The sequence below is a fragment of the Anabrus simplex genome, chromosome 4, assembly GCF_040414725.1.
Source record: "Anabrus simplex isolate iqAnaSimp1 chromosome 4, ASM4041472v1, whole genome shotgun sequence".
Classification (NCBI taxonomy): domain Eukaryota; kingdom Metazoa; phylum Arthropoda; class Insecta; order Orthoptera; family Tettigoniidae; genus Anabrus; species Anabrus simplex.
Genome location: NC_090268.1, coordinates 61,485,734 through 61,510,454, shown reverse-complemented (window position 1 = coordinate 61,510,454; position 24,721 = coordinate 61,485,734). Strand labels below are relative to the sequence as shown.

The following is a 24,721-nucleotide window of genomic DNA, read 5'->3' as shown; positions in this document are numbered from 1 at the left end:
TTGGAAACGTTGTCCCTCGTGCTCATCGGTGAGAAGACGTGGGACCCATCTTTAACACAGCTTACGATATGCAAGGTCCTCGTGAACAATGGCAAACACACTGCCAAAAACATATCAGATGTAAGGCTTTTCAGGCGTTTGCTCTATTAACCAGCATTTCGTCTTAGGTCTGACACTAGACTCGTCAGAGTGGGATGTGTCAGACCCTCCCACTGACGCTGGGTGTATGCAGGTGAACTTATCAGAAGCCTATTTATGAGGCAATTCCCTCCATGGGAATTTAGAATTTTCCAACACACTGCCATACGACATGTTCAGCTGCGTCGCGATTTCTCTGAGTTTAATGCGCCAGTTCTGTCTAATGATCGCATTCATACTCTTGGCCTTTGCACGGGTCCTGGATGTTGTGGGCCTGCCTTCACGATGGTTGCCCGTGATATCCGTGCGTCCGGCTTCGAATTGCTGACACCACTTTACGATACCTTGCCAGGAAATGGCCCGCTCCCCATACGCAGCACTAATTTCATGATGAATGTCCGTGCAATTCTTACTTTTGGCCCATAGGAATCGGATTGTCGCACGCACCTCATGTTTGGAGGGAAACGTCCAGTTGACGCGCTATTGCATTTGGCCGCTATTCACACAATACTAGACGAAACACCACAGCGACCTACCGAATAGACGTGTGGGCATTGTCTGTCCCTTTCTCCGCTGTGCCCACGTTTGCGACACACAGCTCGCTGCTGCGGCGCGTTAGTGCAACTAACATTTTGATCCACCTACGTACATGTTCTGTCTTGAGGCAACTTCTATGTGTAAAGACGGTGTGGTGAAAATTTGAAGAAAGTGTTCTGGGCAATTATATTTTCTTCCTGACAGAAGTGAATTAGGCAACTTCTCCCCTCTTTCCACACTCCCAGTCCAAAATCTCCCACCATTTCTCCTGCTCTTCCTTCACCTATCTTTGCATTCAAATCCCTCATAATGATATTCAGATCCTGCTTTATCATAATTCACATCATCTCCTGGACCTGTTCATAGAACTGCTCAAGCTGGGCTGAGTGGCTCAGACGGTTAAGGTGCTGCCTTTCTGAGTGCAAGTTGGCAAGTTTGATCCTGGCTCAGTCCAATGGTATTTGTAGGTGCTCAGATACATCAGCCCCGTGCTGGTAAATTTACAAGCATGTAAATGATTACAAGTTATTATCCTCATGATTTTTCTATGTTGACAATTATTCATATAAGAAATGTACAGTGAGTTTTATTGAATGGGTGGAGCAGTAAAAATACCTTTGTTATTTCTTATATGTAAATGATTTCCCAGGGATCAAAATTACAGCATTTTGTCGTCTCAGAAAACCGTGGAAGTTGATAGTGTAGCGTAAAACCAGTATTATTATTATTATTATTATTATTATTATTATTATTATTATTATTATTATTATTATTATTATTATTATAATAACTGCTCATTATCTTCATTTTCCCAAACACTAGTTTGTCGTCTGAAACAGTGTCAGGTCCTGGGTATGTTTTGACTGACTGGAAGATGTTCCTGAACTTCCAGTTGAATCGTGTGTAGTTATTGTGCTTCCTGACAATGTTCTCTGCTCTGTCTTGAGGCAACTTCCACATGTAAAGGTGGCATCATGAAAGTTTTAAGAAAGTGTTCTGAACAATTAGATTTTCTTCCTCGCAGAACTGAATGAGGTGGCTTCTCCTCTCATTCCGCACATCAAGCCCAAAATCTCCCACCACTTCTTCTGCTCTTCCCTCACCTTTCTTCGCACTGAACTCCCACATGATGATGATATTCAGATCTGCTTTTTCATCATGTGCATCACCTCCTGTTCATAGAAGTGCTTGACCTGGATAATGTTAACATTGAGGGTACTTTCTTGTAACTACAGTAATGTGATGCATCTGAGAGCAGCACAAAATTCTTCATGGTGCAGCTTACCCAGCACAAAAAATCACTGATTCCTTGCTGGTGATCTGGGTTGGATACGCATTGCTCACATCCCGACCATTTCATTTCACTTACACCAAGAATCTCGATCCCCAGTACCTTCATCTCTTGTGTGACATTGATTATCTCGCTTGCTTCGTGCATACTTCGGATGTTTATGTTACAATCCTGATGGCTGACCTGGAGATTCTTAGCAACCTCAGACCATGTAAGGTCTGTGAGGGACTGAGGGCTGTATTTTTTATCATTTATTCTTCCTCAAATGATTGAGGTCGCCAAACCAACAAAGAATATCACACAGTATAAATTTAGTAATCTAATTACAATACAGAATGAAAAATAAACGATAATTGTAATGATAATTTACAGAAAACAATCCTTAGTGACAAAGGAGGAGCAGATAAAAATTCTTTAGTTGATTTAATTAAGTGGATGGAGTGTAGAAGTGATGCCGCAAGATCAATATCAAGGCTTTCAATGTATATATGCCCCAGCTTACAATGGTCTCATTTGGCACATGAAAGTGTCATAAGTCATAACATAGGTAGGTGATCAGTAGTTTAGGAATGGTGCCCCTTGCACCTAGCATGAGCCCTATGATCTCGATGTCCTCACGGTTGTACTTACTGATGTAACAGAGAATGGTCGGTGAATATATCCTCTTTTTTCTTCATCAGCAGGCTATTGTGCATGTGACTCACATCTGATTGTGGGATTGAGAGTGAAACCATTTTTTGCTCCTGGGTTTGAAGACAATCATGTCGATTCATCTTGTTCCACCATCAACTGTGAAGCCATGGACCTTTTTATGTACTAGATAACCCTTTTGCATGTAGCGTATCGGCCAAGGAAGACCGGATGTGATGTTGTCTGGTGTTTCTTAGGGATTTGCCGAATGGGCAGGATTCTAATACTTGTGCCAAAATTTCAATCTCACTGCATCATCTGCATTATCTTTGGATCTGCCTGGTATGGCGCAAACAGAGGCTGTATTCGCTGTAATTTCAAGGGCATCTTTCCACTCAGTACTTGTTAGTCTGTCCTGTTTCCTTATCCACCAATTGGCTGGAGTAAACTCTTGATATAAGCATACACCTTTGCCTTTCTGGTTTAATAGGCACCTTTTTTTTCATCCCTGGTCTCTGAGAGATCTCCTGAGTTTTATGGTGTCCAAAGAAGCTGTCACATGTCCACAATTTAAGAGCATTTTCGGAGACACGTTCGATATTAAGGGTGGACGTTCATTGTCGTTGAGCTTCGAGGTTTCTCATTGCTTCATTGTTATTGCCTGCTTTGTGGAGGATGTTACAGCTATAGATACTGTATGTTGTAGAGCTGCTTCCCACCTTGCACGAAAATGACCCAGATCTTTAACCCCTTTGGCAGAATAGATCATTGCATCCGGTGCATCAGCTGGAAGTGATAAAATCTCCTTGAGAATACTCTTAATCATTTTGTCACCATGATTTAAAAATCTTTGGGGAATTTTTTCCAGTGGGATGGAAAGGAACTGATATATCAATGTGAGACACAAGGATGTATTTGATCTGTATGTAGCCAAGGAGACGTTGCCTGGGTGTTCAGTTTCTCTTGCACTAATGTGATACATGCATGAAAATGTTACAGATCCACCTATTCAATACTTCATTTAATCAGTGAAGCGTCACGTGATGGAAGTTAGTAGTACATGTTTCATTCAAATGTTGGGGATCTTCATCTACTGTATATTCTCTGTTGGGTATCAAGTACTTGACCCATTAGATACATTGTAGATTAACCAAACCAAACAAAATTCAGTGAATGGGTTAACATGTCTATCTAGTCATACAAACATTAGATTCACTGATGCAACAACAATCCATATGAAAATCTTAAAAACGTTCATCGATATGTTATGGCACTATATTTTGATAGATTTAAATGTTCAGGTGATAGGCCGCCTGGTGGCAATGATCGTTAAGGCATTGAAGTCTAAATGGTCTGACACCGAGGTTAGCCGGTTTGAGTCCCGTTGGTCAAAAAAATTTGCACCAACAGAATGTTGGCCGGCTGGGTAGGAGAGGTGGTGGTATACAATTTCTAATCACTAGATTGCGTGCCAAAATCCTGGATTAAATTTCAAACCCCTCGGCAGTGCTCATATGGAGTCAGGGCATATGACGCTGTTCATGGTGATTCGTCCATCAGATTTAGACATTAAGACTTGAGCAGATCCCTTGGTGCTATTCGACAAGAGTAGGCTACATGCTGGCACCAGGTTTCACCCTCTCCCTTCCTACTATCATATATCACTTCATTCATTTCATCTCATAACTCCTCTGATGAGGTTCACATCAGGAAGGGCATCCAGTCATATAAACACGCCATGACAGATTCATCTCACCTCATACCCGACCCCATAGAGAAACAGTACAAGGGTTGGACAAACAACAAAATGTTCAAGTGATCTTCTTTTTATTTAACAATATGTACAAAACAAACACTCATGAGGTGAGGCAATAACAAAGAGCATACATCTCTTGTATGTAGTGGATTTCAAATGGGAAATATGAAACTTAAGAATTCTCGCCAAGAAAACTGCAAACATAGATGTAGAATACAAAACCTGTAGGATGTATTGCACCAATCAATCTTCAAAATGTCCACCATTAGCACACACACACACACACACAGGTTTGGAGTCTCTTTAGCTAGTCATCTATCGCAGAACAGATGGTATCAATCAGGAAATCTGCCACTGTTGCCACCAAGGAACTTTTCAAACTTTCCGATGAAGGGTGTCTTTTCTTGCAGACCATTCTCTCTGGTACTGACCACAATTTGAAGTCAGTGGAGGCGAAGTCTGGTACAATGGTGAATCAGAAAGTTACACTAACTCTCCGCGAGAGCACGCTGTGTGTCATGACCGTGGCCAATGCAGAGTAAGCTACAGTAATTGCTGACACGTCCGATAGGAAGGTTGGTGTGATATCCCATCGTCAAGGGTCAATGGTGTGTCAACTGGATGTTCCCTCCAAATTGGAGGTGCATGCAGCGCTCAGATTTCTACGGGCTAAACAGCTCAATTGCACAGACATTCATCGTGTAATCACTGCTGTATATCGTGAGCATTCAGTTTCTCGCCCAGTTATTGTAAAGTGGTGTAAGTAATTTGACGCCAGATGAACGGATCTCATGGACGAATATCGCGAAGGTAGGCCTGCAACGTCCAGTACCCTTGCAAATGTTGACCATGTGGATGGGATCATTAGAGAGAATCGGCGTATAACACTGCAGGAAATTGCCAACATGCTGAACATTTCGTATGGCAGTGTGTTCTCCATTGTTCACCAGCACCTTGGATTTTGTAAACTGTGTCAAAGATGGGTCCCATGTCTGTTCACCGATGTTCACACAGGAGAACGTTTCCAATCGCCACTGGCCACGGGTTTCTGCAGCAAATCATCACAGGGGATGAAATGTGGGTCCACCACTTCACTCCCGAAACAAACAGAACATTGATGGAATGAGTGCAAACCACATCACTACCACAAAAGAAGGCCAAGGTCCAACCTTCAGCAGGAAAGGTAATGGCGCTAGTGTTCTTTGACAACGGGGGGGGGCACGGAGAATTTATGCCGAAAGACGCAACAGTCAACTCGGCTTTGTATTGTCAAACGTTCAACCGGTTGCGTAAGGCGATTAAAGAAAAGCGGCGAGGAAAATTGAGCGCTGGTGTAACTTTGTTGCACCTCACACGGCCCGCCAAATATCCGAACTGCTGCAGCGATTCAAGTGGGAGTTATGGCAACATCCTCCATACAATCCAGACTTAGCACCATGCGATTATCATGTGTTTGGTAAGCTGAAAAAGGATCTCGGTGGACGAAAATTCTGAAACTATGAGGAGGTGAAAGCAGCTGTCTTGAAATGGTTACATAGCGCTGGAGGTGATTTATACGCATCCAGAATCGAAAAGTTGGTTGACCATCCCGAGAAATGTTTACAGTCTCCTGGGGACTATGTAGGAAAAGTGAACTTACGTTGTATGTGATCATAGCCGTTTTGCCTATGTGTAGGTGGTTTCATAAATGGCCATAACTTGATTCGCCCTCATACATTTGCGGTAGAATAACACCCACGGTATCCCCTGCCTGTCGTAAGGGGCGACTAAAAGGGGCCTCAGAGGCTCTGAACTGTGGAGCGTGGGTTGGCGACCACGGGGCCCTCAGCTGAGTCCTGGCATTGCTTCCACTTACTTGTGCCAGGCTCCTCCCTTTCATCTGTCCTATCCGACCTCCCTTGGTCATCTCTTGTTCTTTTCTGACCCCGACGCTATTAGGTTTGCGAGGGCTAGGGAGTCTTTCATTTTCACGCCCGTCGTGGCCCTTGTCTTCCTTTGGCCGATATCTTCATTTTTCGAAGTGTCGGATCCCTTCCAGTTTTTCTCTCTGATTAGTGTTATATAGAGGATGGTTGCCCAGTTGTACTTCCTCTTAAAAACAATAATCACCACTCACCACCCTGTTGAAATAATTTCTGGTGACGTGAACGCTACTGATCCACGAAATATCACTGTAATATTTGTCACAATGTGAAAGGTTATCATTGATTTACTCAAATAAAGTCTCAAATCCCAGGTAGATTAAGAAATACCGTCGTTACTAGCAAGAAACATGAATACGTACTTACGAGCTGTAAACAGGAGTCCATCATGTTGCATATCGCTGCTCGCACCGTCTTTTGTTTGTTTCTTGAGGTCCAGGGCTGGCACCGATGAATGGAAGTGCCATGTCTGTGGATTCTCATTATCTTTGTACATTTGTCTAGCGTGGACAGTTCAAAAAGCAAAATGGAGGTGAACAACATTAAGGATGTTATCGCTTTTTTTGAGGACGAAAATCACCATTTAATATGGAAATTACAAGACCTAAATCTCGTGCCGAAGCAACCGGAAAATAGCATGATCCCTGGACCGATGATAGCTACCATGGTTCTGCCTTGCCTATGATTAGTACCCACTATATGAGGAACACCACGGGATAGGGAGAGGTCCCTGTGGTTAGTACTCTCATGTGATGAACACCATAGGTTTGCGTTGCCTGTAAATGGCGCCGCAAAGTGAGAAAAACATAGGTCTGTATTATACGTCGAATTTCATAACCTCTGAGTAGTACAATAATGTGTGGAATACCGCAAGTCTCTGCTACTTTTGATTAGTACCGCAACAGGACGGATACCATGGTTCTGCATTACAAGCGATAAGTATCATTCTGAGGGGCCTCTGATCTGTATTTTGGACCCATTTAGACACCAAGCATTCTCGATTCAGGATTGTGCTTTGGAAGTGGTCCCTTGGTCTGTACTACTATTAACTATGCTAGTTTTTTGAGACGGATCCACTGATTGTTTTAAATTCATTTTCATTCATTCATTCATTCATTCATCCATTCATTCATTCATTCTTCATGACATTTTTTATTTTGTTCAGTGGATGATTTTGAACTTTTACTTTGTCGTTTCATTTCGTACCATTAGGGGCCGATGACCTCGATGTTAGGCCCCTTTAAACAACAAGCATCATCATCAGCATCGATCCCTGGACCAATAGATATATTACTTTATTAAAGGAACAGCACTATTAGACAATTGACAGTTGAAGTGACACGACACCAAAGCATTACCGTGAGCAAAGACATGACACACGAAAGTGTTGTGTTACACACAAACAAAACACGGAAGCCCTGCGACGCAGAAAAAATTGTATATAGCTGTAAGGCAGTAAAGTATGTATTCTGTAAAATTAAATATTTCCATTATTTCTTAATCTACCTGGGATTTTAGACTTTATTTGAGTAAATCAATGATTACCTTTCATATGTGACAAATATTACAGTGATATTTCGTAGATCAGTAGCGTTCACATAACCTAATTTCTTATTAATTGGGGGTGAACATATTACTGACATCACCCTTGTATCCCTGGAAAATGGCCACCAGACAGATGGGGCGAGTAATGACGAAACAGACGTGAACATGAACCACCTTCCTGGATGATTACTGACTGCAATGGCTTTTCTTTATCTTTAGATGCCTTCTGCAGCATGATTTCACATCTTGGAATATCCTGCAGGGAAATTCAGTAAAATTTACCTGAATCTGTCCCAATCCACAGGGATTTAGCAATGAGATTGCAGTGTCTGAAGTAATAGCAGCTACCCATGTCAACCCCTAGCTCATAGCATCTCCTGCTCGTTTTTACCTCAAATTGGCTCTACAATATTTCTTGTTTCTAGGCAGTCTCAGCTTATTCATAGCATGTTTACTTCTTACCAGAGTGACTGCAGATTTCAGTGCATGCAAGATGATATTTGCTACATATTTAACGTCGCACTAACAAATGCAGTTTTCATCGATGGCGGGAAAGGAAAGGGACAGTACTGTGAAGATAGTGATTATGGTCTTAATTAAGGTACATGGTTTGAAAATGGGAAACCACTGTACTTTTATATTATGCCATCCTGTAATGATGTAAAAACTCAGTGTTGAGGAGCATTCTGCTGGTAGTTGTAGTCTGTAATGCATAATCTGTAATAGGAGTTGTTCATTTTGTCTTTAAGTAACTAAGAATACAGATGATGATTTCCAAATTTTAGTGTTTTAAAAAATGTTGAAACATATCTAAAGCCTAACGAAAGAGAAAAGACAAAATTCTCGAACAGTTTTTCATATGCCTAATAAACTCTGAGTAAAATAAACAGTGTAGAAAATAATACTAGTCAAAATCTGTATCTGATGAGTCAAAATCCATTAAAATAATAATAATAATAATAATAAATTGTTGGAATATGTGTTTGTAATGTTTCAGCCACATTGATGCTAACAGAAACACCTACATACAGAATTTGAAGGAAATAGTGGCAATCCCATCAGTTTCTGCTTGGCCTGAGAAACGACAAGACATTGTTGAGACTGTTTCTTGGGTTTCTACGAAGTTGAAGGAGTTAGGTGCTGAAGTGGAACTTTGTAATGTGGGGAAACAGGTAAAGTACCATCGCTTTTCAAACTTCTGCGATTATCAGTGCTGTTACAAAAGTTATTGTTCTAAACCATAGCATGTAGCAATAATTATATATTATTTAAAATTACTTTGTTTCTTTTTTGTATTTTCTGTTTCCAGTTTCATTTTTCTTTTTCTAACATCAAGGATTAATTACATTGAGATGAAAGATGATATTCGCAGAGCACCGTGTCTTCTGGTATAGGCTAGAACGAGTCGACTTGTCCCAGTTTCATGTTCGTGTTTTCATAAATTTCTATCTTGTGTTTGACAGACTGAAATGGAGATTATACTGTCTAAGTCAACACTGAAAGCATAGCTTCCAGCTTAACAGAGAAAAAAATAAACTATTTTGGTGCAGTGTTTGTTGAACTTCAGGTGGCCTACAATGGTGTATGGAGAGAAGGTGGTGTCTATGAATTGCTGAAAGTAACATGCCAGATTCCATATCGCACAAATTTGCCTCTGCTGATGATCTCTCTAGCACACCTGACTAGATGAAATTAAGAACATTCTCACCGTAGACCTTGAAACTCTTAACCAGTTCTTCAGGAAATGGTGTCTGGCTCCTAGCTAAAGTAAAATGGAAACTTACCCGTTCCATTTAAACCATAGAAAAACTCAGTCTCTTCTAAATGTAACTCTGAACAACTCCAACAACAACCACAACCCAAGGTATCTCGGAGTAACTCTTGGCCCGACATTTCCTTCAACAAGCATTTAACCAACTCTGCTTCCAAAATTAGATCAAGGAATGATAGTCACCACCTGTTCCCCAGGTGACAGATTCCCTATTGTTTACGTAGTCTTTTCTTGAATTTGTAGCCTTTTAAGTGCTGAGTTACCAGTTGACTGTTTGGTACCTCACTGCTGAGTTTTTTCATTCGTATGTAAAAAAAAAATGTAGAAGCCACAATTTTTAACTTGGTTCAAAATGTTTATAAATGTTGGTTCTTTATAAATCTAAATGCAAATGGAAAATCCTACAGTTATGTTCAATATTATTTTAACAGAAAACAAAATTACACTTTTTGTGCCCATGTGTACATCATCTTTATACAAAGTAAAGAATACTAAAATAAAATTATTTCGTAAAATCTGTAGGCAACTAATATATGCACATAGGTTGATATTTTAAAATACTTTCTAAACCTGGAATGTGGTGACAGCTCATTGTTTTCTGCCAGTTGTTTGTGATACTGATTTGTTTTGAAAATCAATGATTTTGGGGTTGTCATCAACACTACTTGGCTCCCAGAGTCTGTCACAGTACTTGATAGTCTGTTGGAGAAAAGTCATCCATCCGCCACGAAAATAGTGATGAAATAGCTTTTGAACTCACCGTGTTTTTCTCCTTTCGTTTAGGAGGAGGTTCAGTTTCTTTCTCACAATATTTTCAGCACACTTTGTATCACTCTCACTTTCAAAATTGCTTAACAATTCTTTAAAATCATCATCTTAATTATCACATTCCGCTGTGGTTAATAACTGAAAGATTCTTTGATCCAAAATAACATAGCTGCGTCTACAAAAAGCTCTGTAATTTACTTCCCGAAGCTATAAGCCATGATCAATTAGTTCTGCATAATGCCCAACAGATGGCAGAACATGCCAGAGATTGAATTGTCACTCAAGAATGAACCGGGAAACTAAATAAGAATTAACGATCTTGTGCACCGTCTGTAGAGGGCGTAGCAGTGCTGGACCGGCCGCGTCAGCCCGTCCATAGGCGGACGTAGAACTCATTGAGTTAAATAACGCACATCAGCATTGGGGCTGGTGTTTCCACAGCTGAGTGTTGTTCTCAATCTGGTTGGACAATAGGCACATAAAGAAGATCGATACAGTCCTTTATCAAACCATGTGGTGCAGTGATGTCTAGTCCTTTGTTCTGGCTATGGGTTTAAAATAATATTGAACCTCCAAGGGTAAGGATACATAATAACCTGCTTTTGGAATTCACTACAGTTTCCCTTAATGTGTCCTTCCGTGTCCATAAGGATGTACCAGTGATATTCCAGTGCCTGCAGTGATGAGAATTTAGTAAAATTTCCCTGGATCTGTCCCAATCCACAGGGATTTAGCAATGATATTACAATGTCTAAAGTCAGTCACCTTCTGTGAAAACACCCTAACAACTTATATCCAGAGGCTACAGTGGAATTTATAAATGGCACTCAGCATGGCTCATTGCTGCTCTTCCATACTGGCAACCTTTTATCAGTACGAAGAATAACCCTTCAGGCTTTGACCTCTTATATAAGACTAGGATTTCACTCAGCTGAATTACAACAGGCAACAGAAGATGTGGATCGCTACTCTGTAAGTGGGGTATGCAACTATCACTATGCTGTGACTTCAGGGAGTTGAACTAGACTGTTCAGCTTGTTATTTTTTTAATGTGACTAGAGCATTCATTGGATCTTATGAGGACTTTGTCAGTTTATCTGATGGGGCCCAACAGCAGCTGGAGAAATGCTCAATCATCATCATCATCAATGTCCCACTCCAGTTGCCCGGGTGTGGTTTAGAAAAGCTCAATGCAGCTTTGTAATTATAGAAAGATAATAGTTTTATCTTCTTTGTAAATCAAGTACCACATGGCTGTATGTTGATTATTCTGAGAAAAACTATCCATTTCAGAGATAATAGATGATCATCTATCTGTGGGGTTTATAGTTTTCACATCTCTTCCACTTCTTGCAACAATGAAACTGCTGATCATAGTTTAACCAAGTTTATTTAGATTCTACTAATTCAGAAAGTTTTAGGTTATTATTATTATTAATCGATACGGCCACCTGTGGGCTACGTTTACACAATCTTCCTTCTGTCTCGCAGACTGATACCCTTCTCTTTACACTCTCGCCAAAGATTCTTGAGTCTTTGACTTCTTCTTGCTCGTTCTTCCACCGAGATGTTCCGTGGCTTCGCATGTTGCTCATCAGACGCATCCCTCAATCCCGCAACCTTCTTCCTAAATGATGTCCTTTCTTTTATATCCTCTTCCGTGATACCTATTTCTGCCAAGTCATTGTGCACGTGTGTAAGCCATCCCGGTTGGTTTTTTCCACCTTTCCTGCAGAAGAAGTATCCTGTTGGCCTATCTCTCAGGGAGTTTTAGGTTATATGTGATTTATAAATCATTTTGTCTGGCCAGGTTCATCCTGCTACAGAATGGTGTAGATCCTACAGCCAGCAACTTAACGCCGAGTGTTGGGCAGCAGAAATTAACTGACTACCTACAGAGACCAACAGCTTAGGGTGGACGAGCCTTTATAAGGAACAAAGAGCCCTCAGTAGAGAAAATATGCCCGTTTCTCCGGTGGATTAACTACAAAAAGCATCGGTTCTTCTTGTTTGGAGCGGCGTGATTTTCATGCTTACAATGACGCATAATCATACATCAAACCAAGTACAAAGTCTGATTTGTAGCTGGGAAAACACACACCCTCCCCCCCTTTTCCCCTCGTAGGTGATGTGCTCTGACCTAGCCTGATCAGAGTAAGAATGAGCAACAGCTGCTTGCTGAAAGCTCTGGCAGGTTGAAGAAGCAAAGTCAATGAGTCTAATTTTCAACCATTTATATTGGGAACTTGTCTGGAAGGAGCTATGAGTTTGCTGAATCTCTAAAGCAACACTGGTTTGATATTGCCTGCATTCTGGAAACGAGGTGCACAGACCTGTAATTTCAATGAAGAGTATAAATCCCTGTATCATGGCACTAACTGGTGGAAATGGAGTGTCAGTCACTGTCTGTGAATAGCTGGAAGAGACCATTACTGCATCTCTGACAACTGCTGAATATCCAAATAGCTGTGCGAATCATCTCGTGTTACACCCCAGATGAGATGCCTGTCTAAAGAACAAGAAGAATTTTGGTCTGATCTTGATGCATACATCCTGTCTATCAATTCTAGCAATCTGCTGTGTATATTGGTGGTCACTTCAGCTGCCATGTTAGTAGATCATGCAAACATTTTGAGAGAGTCCATGGAGGATGTAGGTACAGCACATGCAATAAAGGTGGAGAATGTTCTTTAGAGTATGCTGAGTCATGTGGGCCATTGGCCATACCATGTTGAATGCACCGGTTCTCGTCCGATCACCACAGTTAAGCAACATTGGGTGTGGTCAGTACTTGGATGGGTGACCACTTGGAAACACCACATGCCGTTTGCTCAGTTCCCTTTTCTGGCCCCGTGGTGTAGGGATAGCGTGTCTGCCTCTTACCCGGAGGCACCAGGTTCGATTCCTGGCCAGGTCAGGGATTTTTACCTGGACTTGAGGGCTGGTTCGAGGTCCACTCAGCCTACATGATTAGAATTGAGGAACTATCTGATGGTGAGATAGTGACCCTGGTCTAGAAAGCCAAGAATAACAGCCGAGAGGATTGGTCGTGCCGACCACACGACACCTTGTAATCTGCAGGCCTTTGGGCTGAGCAGCGGTCACTTGGTAGGCCAAGGCCTTTCAAGGGCTGTGAGTCATGTGGCTTGGTGCTGGCAAATACATTCTTCAGGAAGAAAAAATCGCACATCATCACTGTACAGTAGAGCAGTCATGATACACGAATTGACTACTGGTTGGTTGGAGAAGAGACTTGAAGCTGGTGATGGAGCTCATTCCTGTAGACATAAACTCCCATTCTCCACTTTCAACTGTGTACTCAACCCATTACCACCCCAGAACTCGCCAAGTAGTGAAAGCTATCCGCTCACTTTATTTATGAACATTATTGAACCTCTCCCTGTGAGCACTGTCCAATATACATGGATTGAGATTGCTGAAAATATCCAGATGATTGATGCGAAGGAAATTGTGGTTTTGACTAAGCGAGGGAGGTGTTATGAGAACAGGCAGATCTGATTGTAGAAATAAGAAGTCAGCATGCCATAAAGTCCTAGAAGGCTGCCTTCAAGAACCGGCTGCAATCCAGGACTAACAGTAATCATGCCCAATTTCACCAGCTCAAAACTGCTGCTAAACAAGCTGTTGCAGCAGCGAAAGCAGAGCACTTTTGTGATCACTGTGAACGACTAGAAAGACCTCTGGGTAACAATGATGTATATAGGCTAGCTTGATCTAGTCATTGCGCTGCACAGTGTATAGGATATATTTTGCAAGTGAAGGATGAAAGCAGCAGTTTCTTCTTTGAAAACCAAAAGACATTCTCAAGCACATTATAATGTGCGACAAAGAGTTCCCACAGCTACTGATGCTTATAGCCAATCTGGTTTAGTTTCTGGTACCCCTTAAAACCTTAAATGAGGTTAAAGTTGCTCTCCAAGCCATAAAGAATGGTAAGGCAACTGAAAGCAGTGACATCCCTGCTGAAGCCGGGAAGAAGATGGGACACCACGATCTGGAATTCTTAATGGAGCTCTTTAAAATAAGTGCATTCAGGTGATGAGATCCCTTCATCCTGGCATCTGCAACTACCACCTCGTAGTCTTACCATTATCTCCAGCGTGGTTTCATGAAGGTTTGCAGAACAACTGATGCGATCCATGCCACCTGGTTGTCGTCAGAAAAGTATCAGGAGGAGAGAAAAACGGTGCATATTTATGACCTTTCTAGATTTGGAGAAGGCATTTGATTGGGTCCTGCATGATCTTATTTAGTACTCCCTTTGCTCCCATGATATTTCGGAGGCTGATGTTCATTTGATGCAGCTTCTTTATCACAACATCACGAGCTATGTTTGTTGGAGTGTTGGCATCACTGATCCGTTGGGCATTTCAATGGGCATCTTTCAAGGATATGCAGTTTTGCCTTTTTTTCTTTATCTGCTGCACGGACATTTTGATTGTAGACCTACAAAAGCCCCATCCCTATCTGTCGACAGAATGTTTTTGATGTCATACTTGCTAGTGAACTGTCTCCACCAGTTATTCAGTTAGTGGCACGCAAAACTTGATGACTTTGGACTGCAACCCAACCTAACAGAGACAAAATGTTAGAGTGTGGTAACTCACGTCAGCTGGCATGATCATAGCCAACGGTTATTGCCAGAAGAGTATCAGGAGGAGAGAAAGTGTGAAAGGTATCTGATTTTAAGTACCTAGGCTCCTACATGAGAGCTGATGACAACACAGCACTAGATGTCAGAGAATGTATCAGTGCTACATGATTTAAGAGATGCCACGTCATGGATAATTGCAACAATCTTGTCCGTCCTGCTAATTTTTTTAAGTCTTCTCCATAACCATATTTCCATTGCATCTAAATGATTCTTTTATAAAAGAGGAAAAGGGAATCGCTATGAAAAGAAGTTTGATGGTGAACTGGATGTCAGAATTACCAAGAAGGACAGCAGGAAAGAAGGAAGGGATGATTGCAATGACAAAGCACATCCTTTGGATGAGGAGGAGGATGGTGGTGACTATTTTGGTTATCATTATGTAAGATAATGACCTCTCGCTGATTATTTTAGTCCTGAGGTAGATTGCAAAGTAGTGCATTCTTATTGATGGTAGTGATTATTGTTTCAAGGTGATATACAAGATGATTATCCCTATGTAACACTAACCTGTGGAGAAAATGAAAGAGATTTCATCCTTCAAAGAATGAAGTTATCTACTGAGAGAAATGGTCCCAAATGGCATGAAAAAATTCTAGGCACTGTAAACTGAATACCGCTAGGTTGGAAGGGAACAGGATTTGACCCCAACACAAGTTAGTGGAAATTGTGCGTGATCCTGCTGGAGTCTCATGGTCGCCACACTATGCTCCCTAGTTGAGAGTCCTGGACAGGAGAGAGAAACATTTTTATTTATTTTACATTCAGAATTAGATAGCATGTACTGGCGTTATTCCATCCATATTGTTTGAACTTTTACATCATGAGTATTAACAAACAGAAAATCCAGTATCAACTGTTTAGAATCATGCCATTAACTTATGATGTATTGCTTTTAAAAATTGTTATCTCATAATTCCTTTGTACCTAAACCTTAAAATTGATATTTCCATGGAAATTTTGCATGATTTCACTGTTGTTTGTTATCAAAATAATCCTAAGCCCAGCTTAATTCATTATGCTGTAGAATCTTTAAAATATTGAGTATTACATTCATATGTCAGTATGTATTGTTCAGCTGTCCATTATTTTGGGATCAGTGATATCACTCTCTAAATCCAGAGAACATTTTGTAATCTTTATTTATGGTTTTGTGTTCCTGAAAGCAATAAGCTGGGGTTGTTCCTGCAGATAAGATAAACATTTATTACTCTGGGCTTATGTTGAACTAAGGTGTTTATATTGCAGTTTTATAAAGAACTGATTAGATATACTTTCAGCGAGATTAGATTTCAGTATTTTATATACCTGTGTTTGGATTCAATGTATAATTTTGGCTTACAGTGATAATTCTGTTGATTAGTACATTAGTTTTGTAATGTCGTTAAATTATAAGAGTCATAGCATATAGCGATGATTTCTGAGCAGTGAACTGGAACCTTGTAAATCTAGCTAAGAAACAGCTTGCTGTTCTGGAATGTGTAAATTAAACTGCTTCCAAAAATTTGCAACGAATCAAGGAATAGTCCCTTGAGTTCCTGCCATTAATCCTATTGCGTTAATGACCTGCAATCCAAATTTATCTTTATAGTAAGGTATGGTTGGTTCATAGATCAGCTTCTTTTCCCTGTCAGTGTCTTCTGGCTGATCTATGGAGATTTCAAAATGAATTATGGGGTCTATTATATATCCCACACCCTCTGATTCCTTGTAGGCTATGATATCGATTCTCCTACTGCAATCAATCACTTACTACTGATCTGCATTTAGGGCAGTCGGCCAGGTGGCAGATCCCGTATGTGTTGTTTTTCTAGCCTTTTCTTAAATGATTGCAAAGAAATTGGAAATTCATTGAACATCTCCCTTGGCAAGTCTGGGTACCTCTTCGATGATCCTATAACTTTCCATTCTGAGGGAATTTACTATTAAGGACAGAATTTTGTTATGCCTAGCATTCCGCAGCATCTCTCCATGAGGGCAAGACCCCAAAACATGAGAGAGGGTTTCTATCCCTCTTCAGCAATGCCGATGGCGGTTTCCGTTCTGGGACCTGCCAGGAATGGATCGCATGGTCACACATTACTGGTCATTTTTATTCTCTCATGTTACACCACTTGGCGTATTAGTGAAATTTATGGGCCGATTGCAGAAACAGTATTTAGACGATGTCTACGGTTAAACAATGCCTAAGCATGGCTGCTGCATTGCAGAGACGTAATTTATCACTTAGACACTGTCTAAAACCGATGTTCAACCGGTCATGTTTAAACACTGCCGAGAGCACTGTTTAACCTCAAATAAGAGGAGTGAATCACAATCAGAGGTTATGTACCATGAAATATGTAATTTGTATTATCATGTTGAGACGATTCCGGGAAGAAAGGTTAGTCCGACGGCCTTTCTGTGTGTCACCTGCTGCTAAATTGCAGCAATTCGTTTTTCATGCACGGGAGATAATCATAAAATAAGGTTTCGCTTTACGAGACACTTGTTTCTTGAGACTGACAAAGTGACAGTCCGGTAATTCAACTTGATACAATTCTTGGCAATCGATATATTTTATTATTATGTACATGGGGTAATTTCCATGAAATTATAGGTCACTTCGACTACATACACATCAGAATTACGTGTCCCGATCGTTTGAAGGCTGTCACATACATCAACCGGGAGGGATTCACTTATATTTACGGCCAAGTACACACACATAATAGTGAAAACTAAAAAGTAGGTTGTAGGTTGTATGGGATATATATATATAATCGTATAAGTTTTCGGCAACTGTCAGATAGGAAAAGGCAAGTGGTGGTGATTATTGTTTAAAAAGGACTGGGGAAGAAGAGCCGTGGCCATAATACCAGCCCTAGTATTTGCCTGGTGTAAAAATAGGGAAACTACGGAAAACAATCTTCCGGGCTGCCGATGATGCGTTTCGAACCTGCGATCTCCAGCTACATCTATATGGCCTGTACAACACACTCGGTTGCACATTACTATTGTTTCATCTTCCCTTCGTCGAAGCTACCGTATTTATGAGTAGATTACACTCACTGTAACAACGCTATAATGAAAGCTACACCTCCACGTACGGTGGCGTGTCGCTTTAGTGTCGATAATATGAGATTTAATTTCCACCGAAAGTGATACTCTTTATCTGTGGGCAAGTCATGCTCAGCCATATTTGAGTAATGTGTAGGCAAACAAACAGCTGACTGGCGTTCGGCACACGCACCAACGAATTTCATTGGTTGCGACAAGCAAAGAGTCGCATGAAAGATACTTCTGTCTCCATTTTCAAACCAAAATTGAAACTTTAAGGGATGTCTCGTTAAACATCGGCTGAACATTGTTGATGCAATGGAAGATCGTGAACGATTTAGACGTTGTTTAGGTAGATGATGTCTACGGCTTAAAACCAGTCATCGTTTCTGCAATCGACCCTATAAGTTTAAGAAAACAGAAGATGAAGAAGTGCAAATGAGTTATTAATTCATACAGCATGCACACATTACATTCATTCATTCATTCATTCATTCATTCATTCATCTAGTAATACCTAGAATATTCTTCTTGATTTTCTTGTGGAAGTGACCATGGCAATCACTTTTAAAAATAGCCAGGACTTGAATGTCCTGATACTTTCTAGAAGATAGTTACACAATTTTAGAGCCAATGACGTTAAAAGAATGACTGTATGAAGCAGTGCAAGTTAAAAATTTCATATTTTGTATTAAAATATTTCTAGCCACAGAAAGAGCCGTCTCTCGAAGTCCCCTCTTCTACTCTGTCCACATAGTGCTGCTCCATCTTCACAATGTATGTAAAGAATTCCCAGCTACTATGACATCACAATTTTGCAATTTAAAATGCTCCAATTAACATGGTCAATAGTAGCAACTTTTATTCCAACAAAGTTATAAGTATGTGAATTATATTTACAAGTGTACCTGAGTGTTTATAAATATTAATTGACAAAGACAATCAGCAGAAGCGTTATTTTATCCAAATGAAGTTTTAAGACAGTAACACAAATATCAAGTTCACCTAAGTATCCATTTTATGTAAATGATGTGTATTTTTGTGATAGTTCACTCAATGTCACAAGCCATTTTACTTCATGTTTTGAGCATAGCCAAAGGAGTAATAAACCACTTTAATTTTAATATCAAGACAACATGGCTGAAGTTGCGTAATATATTTAGGCCAAACATGTCCTGTTATTCCATAATGTAACATCGCTTTTGATTTCTAATAAATCACAAATTGTATTGAAAAGGTGGACTTCTATGACATAATTCTTTCATAAGCCGTTTGAAGCAGTTTGATGTAAGGGAATAGAGAGTAGTAGTTGAATGAGAAAATATATTGAAGTTATGATGCGATAAAAGAAAATTTAATATTATTCATACATCACACTCTGGCATTATATTTGTTACAATGTCTATTTTGTATTAAATTAATAATTTATTATGTTAAATGTAGAAGCTGGAAAGTTGTCCATAAAAGTTATTGTTTACAGTTGAACCTGACCTGCTTTTGCAAACTTAGTAATGAATTCAAAGCATTTTTACTACAATTTTTCACACTGATGTAACGCCTACACACATCTATTGCACTTAACACTTCACTCAGTTCAGGTGTTTCAAGATTCAAGTCGTTATCTCCATCTCCATCACTGTCACTATCACTTGTAACTGGTTCATCACCACCGCATTGTTGGCATATATCAGCAATAATCTCTTCATCCGGTAGCTCTCCACATACAACCAGATTAACATCGAAATGCACAAAAGTATCAAATTCTACACCCTCCAGTAGTACCCCCTCTAGGGACACCATGACCTTGATGTCGGTGTGGGGGCTTGTGTGCTTGTTGATCCCGAGGGCTGTGCCAGATCAGGGTTTCCCATGCTGGATTGGCCTCGGTGTAGGGCCAGACTAACAAGGTGTCCCCCGAGTTGCTTGAGAGGTGTCTGTGCTCTTTATTCATCACTATTTCTACCCTTCTATTCTCACCTTCTTTAATTTCATTCCTCTTCCTGTCTGGCCACCCTCTCTGCCTCGGGTAGATTAGGTTAGAACGGAGGTTTTATCCTCCCCCAATCACAAGTTTCGGGTCGTGGCGAGGTGATGCATGGCTACTGGGTGAGTAGTTCCTAGCGACCCCCTCCAGATACCGGGCGCCCTCTGGAGTATATAGCCTTGCCTCCGGTAAATCTCCTTGGCTCTGCCGGAGGTCGACCTCATATTTCCGTGAGTACTCGTGGGACCAAGAAACGGAACCTCTCTCTTCTTTTTCAACAAATTCAAAGCGTGGCACCCTTCAAAATATGGCGTCAAAAATGGCAAGAAACGCAAGCGGTATACTCCAGTTCCAGTAGATTATGTAAGTGACGAATGTCTTCCTCGATTCCTGGTTGCTTCCAGGGTCGATGGTAAGAGTTTCCTTGATGAATGTCCTTTCATGATCAGCAATTCCATCGAAGAAATTGTTGCTGGTGAAGTCGACAAGATGCGCAAGCTCCGCGATGGATCCGTACTTATCAAGACATCTACGGCTGAACAGTCCAGACGGCTACTTAAAGCCAAGTTATTCGGAAAGGTAGAGGTGAAAATCGAGAAGCACCAAACCCTTAACTCCTGCAAGGGAGTTATATTCCACAGAGATTTGGTTAAGTCTTCCGATGATACAATGATCCGGTACCTAGCACATCGGGGTGTAACCGACGTGAAGAGGTTGAAGAGGCGTGTGGGTGATAAGCTACTCGATACGGGTGCTTTCATCCTTACCTTCGACGCCGAGACCATATCTGAACGGATAAAAGTGGCAATGTATCGCTTGACTGTTCGTCCATATATTCCGGCACCAATGAGGTGCCACAACTGTCAAAAGTTTGGCCGCACCTCATTCCGATGTACAGGTTCGACGACCTGCAAAATGTGTGGGAAGTGCGAGCATGCTGGGGTTGAATGCACACCACCACCTGTGTGCGTCAACTGCCCGGGTGCGCATGCTCCTATCTCCAAGGAGTGCCCCACATTCAAGCAGGAGAAGAAGATCCAGGAGATAAAAACGCTGGATAAGCTATCTTATCCAGACGCCCGGAGGAAGTTCAAATCCATGGCTGCTCCGGAGTTCTCCATCTCCTTTGCTGAAAAGGTCACAAACGTGCGGATCACTCCACAGAGTTTTATACAGAACAGCAGTACTGAAAACGCATCGATAAGTCAAAGCCAGCAACAAAAGAAAATCACTAAGGAAACTGGAGTTTTAACAGCTGAAGGAACGAAAAGTGCGTTATTGCTGACGTTGCCTGGGAAGGCTGTTTCCCAGGAACGCTCGGCTGGGAAGTCCTCCCCCAACAGGGCGGGGGGGAAGACTTCCCCAAATAGGGCTGGAAATTCCAGCCCTCCTTCCAATGCCCAGATTACAAAGGAGGAGAAAGGGAAGCCACAGAGCTCCCTTAAGAAATTGGAGAAGAAGCCTTCTCCAACTCAATCGGGGTCCATTAGATCCCTGAAGAAATCTGGCAAGCCATCTGCCGGCTCTCCTCCAAAAAAGAGAGAAACGGTGGGCAAGAACAAGAGGCCCCGACGCCCTCTTGTTCGTTCACTTTCTGGAGAACCTACTTCTCCCAGGAAGAAGGCCCACTGTTCCCGAACAGCGAGATCACTGTCCGCGGAGGGTCCAGTCATCGTGCCTCCTTCTTCTGAGGAGACAATGGAGACTGAACCACTCATTGTCGTTGATGGTGATTGTGACAATAAAGATACCGACAAAGACGGCGGAACCTGGCAGGTAGTAGACCGAACAAAGGGCAAGAAATTGCTCTGAATTCGAGACTTTACCTATCCACACAATGGCACTATTGCAGTGGAACTGCAGTAGTTATCACTGTCGCCTAGCTGAGTTACGTCAATTGATATCTGTCTATGCGGCCTCCATAGTCTGTCTACAGGAATCTCGTTTGAGACCTGGACACGACATGACTATGAGAGGATATCGTCTTTATTCTAAAGACAGATTAGCTGTGGATGGCACGGCAACTGGGGGCGTTTGTACCCTAGTTCGCTCCAACATCTTCAGCGAAGAAGTACTGCTCCGTACTCAGCTAGATGCAGTTGCAGTTCGCATTCTGTTGCCAGTAATGACAACGGTTTGCAACGTGTACATTCCACCGGATTACGACCTTGAAAATCATGCACTACAATATTTGATCACTCCGTTGCCTCCCCCTTTCCTCATGCTGGGAGATGTGAACGCCCGTAACTTACTATGGGGTTCTCCGTCTTCCTGTGCTAGGGGGAGGATGCTCGAGCGAATGATCAACCTGTTTGATCTTTGTGTGCTTAATACAGGGGAACCGACACATTTCAGCAGCGCACATGGCACATTCTCACACCTGGATGTCACTTTGTGCAGCCGTGCGCTTGTTCCCCTGCTACGGTGGCAAGTACACGCCGAACTCTGTGATAGTGACCACTTCCCGATAATTCTGTCTCTCTTGAATCAAAGACAGTCCGAAGTACCCAAGCGTTGGTTACTTCGGCGGGTAAATTGGCCAGAATGTACAAAACGCGCAGTGATGGCTGATGATATGCTGGAGTCTGTTGACGACCACGTTTCTTCCATTACTACTGGAATTTTGGCTGCTGCAGAGGAAACAATTCCTTCCTCATCCGGTATTCATCACCGGAAGCAGGTCCCATGGTGGATGGACGAAATTGCAGTGGCCATACGTGATCGCCGACGGGCTTTTAAGCATTATCGTCGGAATCCTACGATGGCCAATCATATCGCATTTAAGCGTCTGCATGCGAAGGCCCATTTTTTGATTCAAGAAAGCAAGAAATCTACGTGGGAAAAGTATGTGTCATCCATCACGGCACATACTCCGTCATCACAAGTGTGGACAAAACTCCGCCGTATTGTCGGAGTACAGAATGTGCCCTCAGTACCTGGAATCTCCATTAATGGAGATATAGTTATGATTCCTTCAGTCATTGCCGACCACATCGCGTCACATTTCGCAGATACGTCCAGCTCTAGGAGATACAGCCCTGCATTTCTTCCAATTAAGCGCGAAGCAGAGGCCCACCATCTCTCTTTTGCCTCTAGTGCTTCGCATCCCTACAACGTGCCCTTCACGGAGTGGGAGTTGCGGAGTGCACTCGCGCTATGCAGAGATACGGCTCCTGGTCCGGACAAAATCCATAATCAAATGCTAAGCATTTGAGTGGCAGATGTCTCAAGGATATCCTCACACTATTCAACAGAATATGGAGTGAGGGACTGTTTCCATCTCAATGGCGTGAGGGAATTGTCATACCTATTCCCAAGCCAGGTAAAGATCCAAAACTTCTGGATAGTTATAGGCCAATATGCCTTACAAATGGCCTCTGTAAGCTATTTGAAAGGATGGTTAACCGGCGTCTTATGTGGGCCATGGAAAAGGAGGGTCTCTTGTCTAATTACCAGTGTGGTTTTTGCTCTCATCGGTCTGCCACTGATCATCTGGTCAGACTGGAGAGCACCATTCAGGAGGCCTTTCTCCGGAAGGAACACCTAGTCGCCGTGTTTTTTGACCTGGAGAAAGCTTACGACACTACCTGGCGATATGGGATTCTCTCCACACTACACCAGTGGGGATTTCGGGGAAATTTACCAACGTTTATTGAGAACTTCATGTCCCTCCAACTCTTTCGAGTCCAAGTAGGGAATGCATTTTCTCAATATTATGTTCAGGAAAATGGAGTACCTCAGGGATCGGTACTGAGTGTCACGCTGTTCGCAATCGCCATCAACGGCATAGTTGCCGCTGCTGGGCCCGCAGTCGTTCCTTCGCTGCATGTAGACGACTTAGCTCTACATTACAGCTCCGGAAGGGTGGCATTTGCTGAGAGACAGCTACAGCAAGCTATTAACCGAGTCGACAGATGGGCCCTGCAACACGGTTTTCAATTTTCAGCAGTGAAAACCTCGGTTATACACTTCTGTCGACGTCGGCCTGTGCATCCCGAACCAGAGCTCCGCTTGCGAAACAGTGTCTTACCAGTGGTTGACACCTGCAGATTCCTGGGTCTCCATTTTGATAAGAGACTTACGTGGCAGCCCCACATCCGTCAGTTGAAGGTTGCCTGCATGAAGACACTTAACATGCTTAAGTTTCTCAGCAGCACTTCGTGGGGGGCTGACCGTGCGGTACTGCTGCGATTTTACACGGCTACGGTCCTCTCCCGGATTGACTATGGAAGTGCGGCTTATGGCTCAGCATCAAAATCTACGCTGAGCCTTTTAGACAGTATTCACCATAGTGGAGTAAGGCTGGCAACGGGTGCTTTCCGTACTAGCCCCATTCCCAGCCTACTCGCTGAAGCGGGAGTTCCACCTTTACGGATAAGGAGGCAGCAGTTACGCCTCACGTACGCTGCCAAAATTCGTGAAATGCCGCTACATCGAAGCTATCAATGCATCTATCGTACTCAATACCACCAGCGGTACCAAGACCAGCCGAATGCCACACGGCCGGTTGGGTTTCGGATTGATAGCTTGTGTCGTGATTTGAATCTTGATATCGGTGGTTGTCTTGAAAGAACTCCTAGTGAGGTACCTCCGTGGTTGGTTCTGCGACCGGATATACGTCTAGATCTGCTGCGTGGACCCAAGGTGAACACGGATTCCTCCGTTTAT

At 42.2% G+C, this 24,721-nt stretch overlaps 1 protein-coding gene and 1 non-coding gene across 2 annotated transcripts in view; both read left to right on the top strand.

Annotated features, from left to right (window-relative positions):
* Cndp2 (Cytosolic non-specific dipeptidase 2) overlaps positions 1 to 24,721 on the top strand; it is a 117,776-nt gene that overhangs the window by 7,054 nt on the left and 86,001 nt on the right. The window contains exon 2 of the mRNA XM_067145085.2: positions 8,817 to 8,991. Coding sequence (XP_067001186.1) covers positions 8,817 to 8,991 — 175 coding nt within the window. The remainder of the gene's footprint in view (positions 1 to 8,816; positions 8,992 to 24,721) is intronic.
* Positions 13,072 to 13,190, top strand: LOC136872989 (5S ribosomal RNA). The gene has a single exon (XR_010860140.1). It is a non-coding gene; the product is annotated as a 5S ribosomal RNA (ribosomal RNA).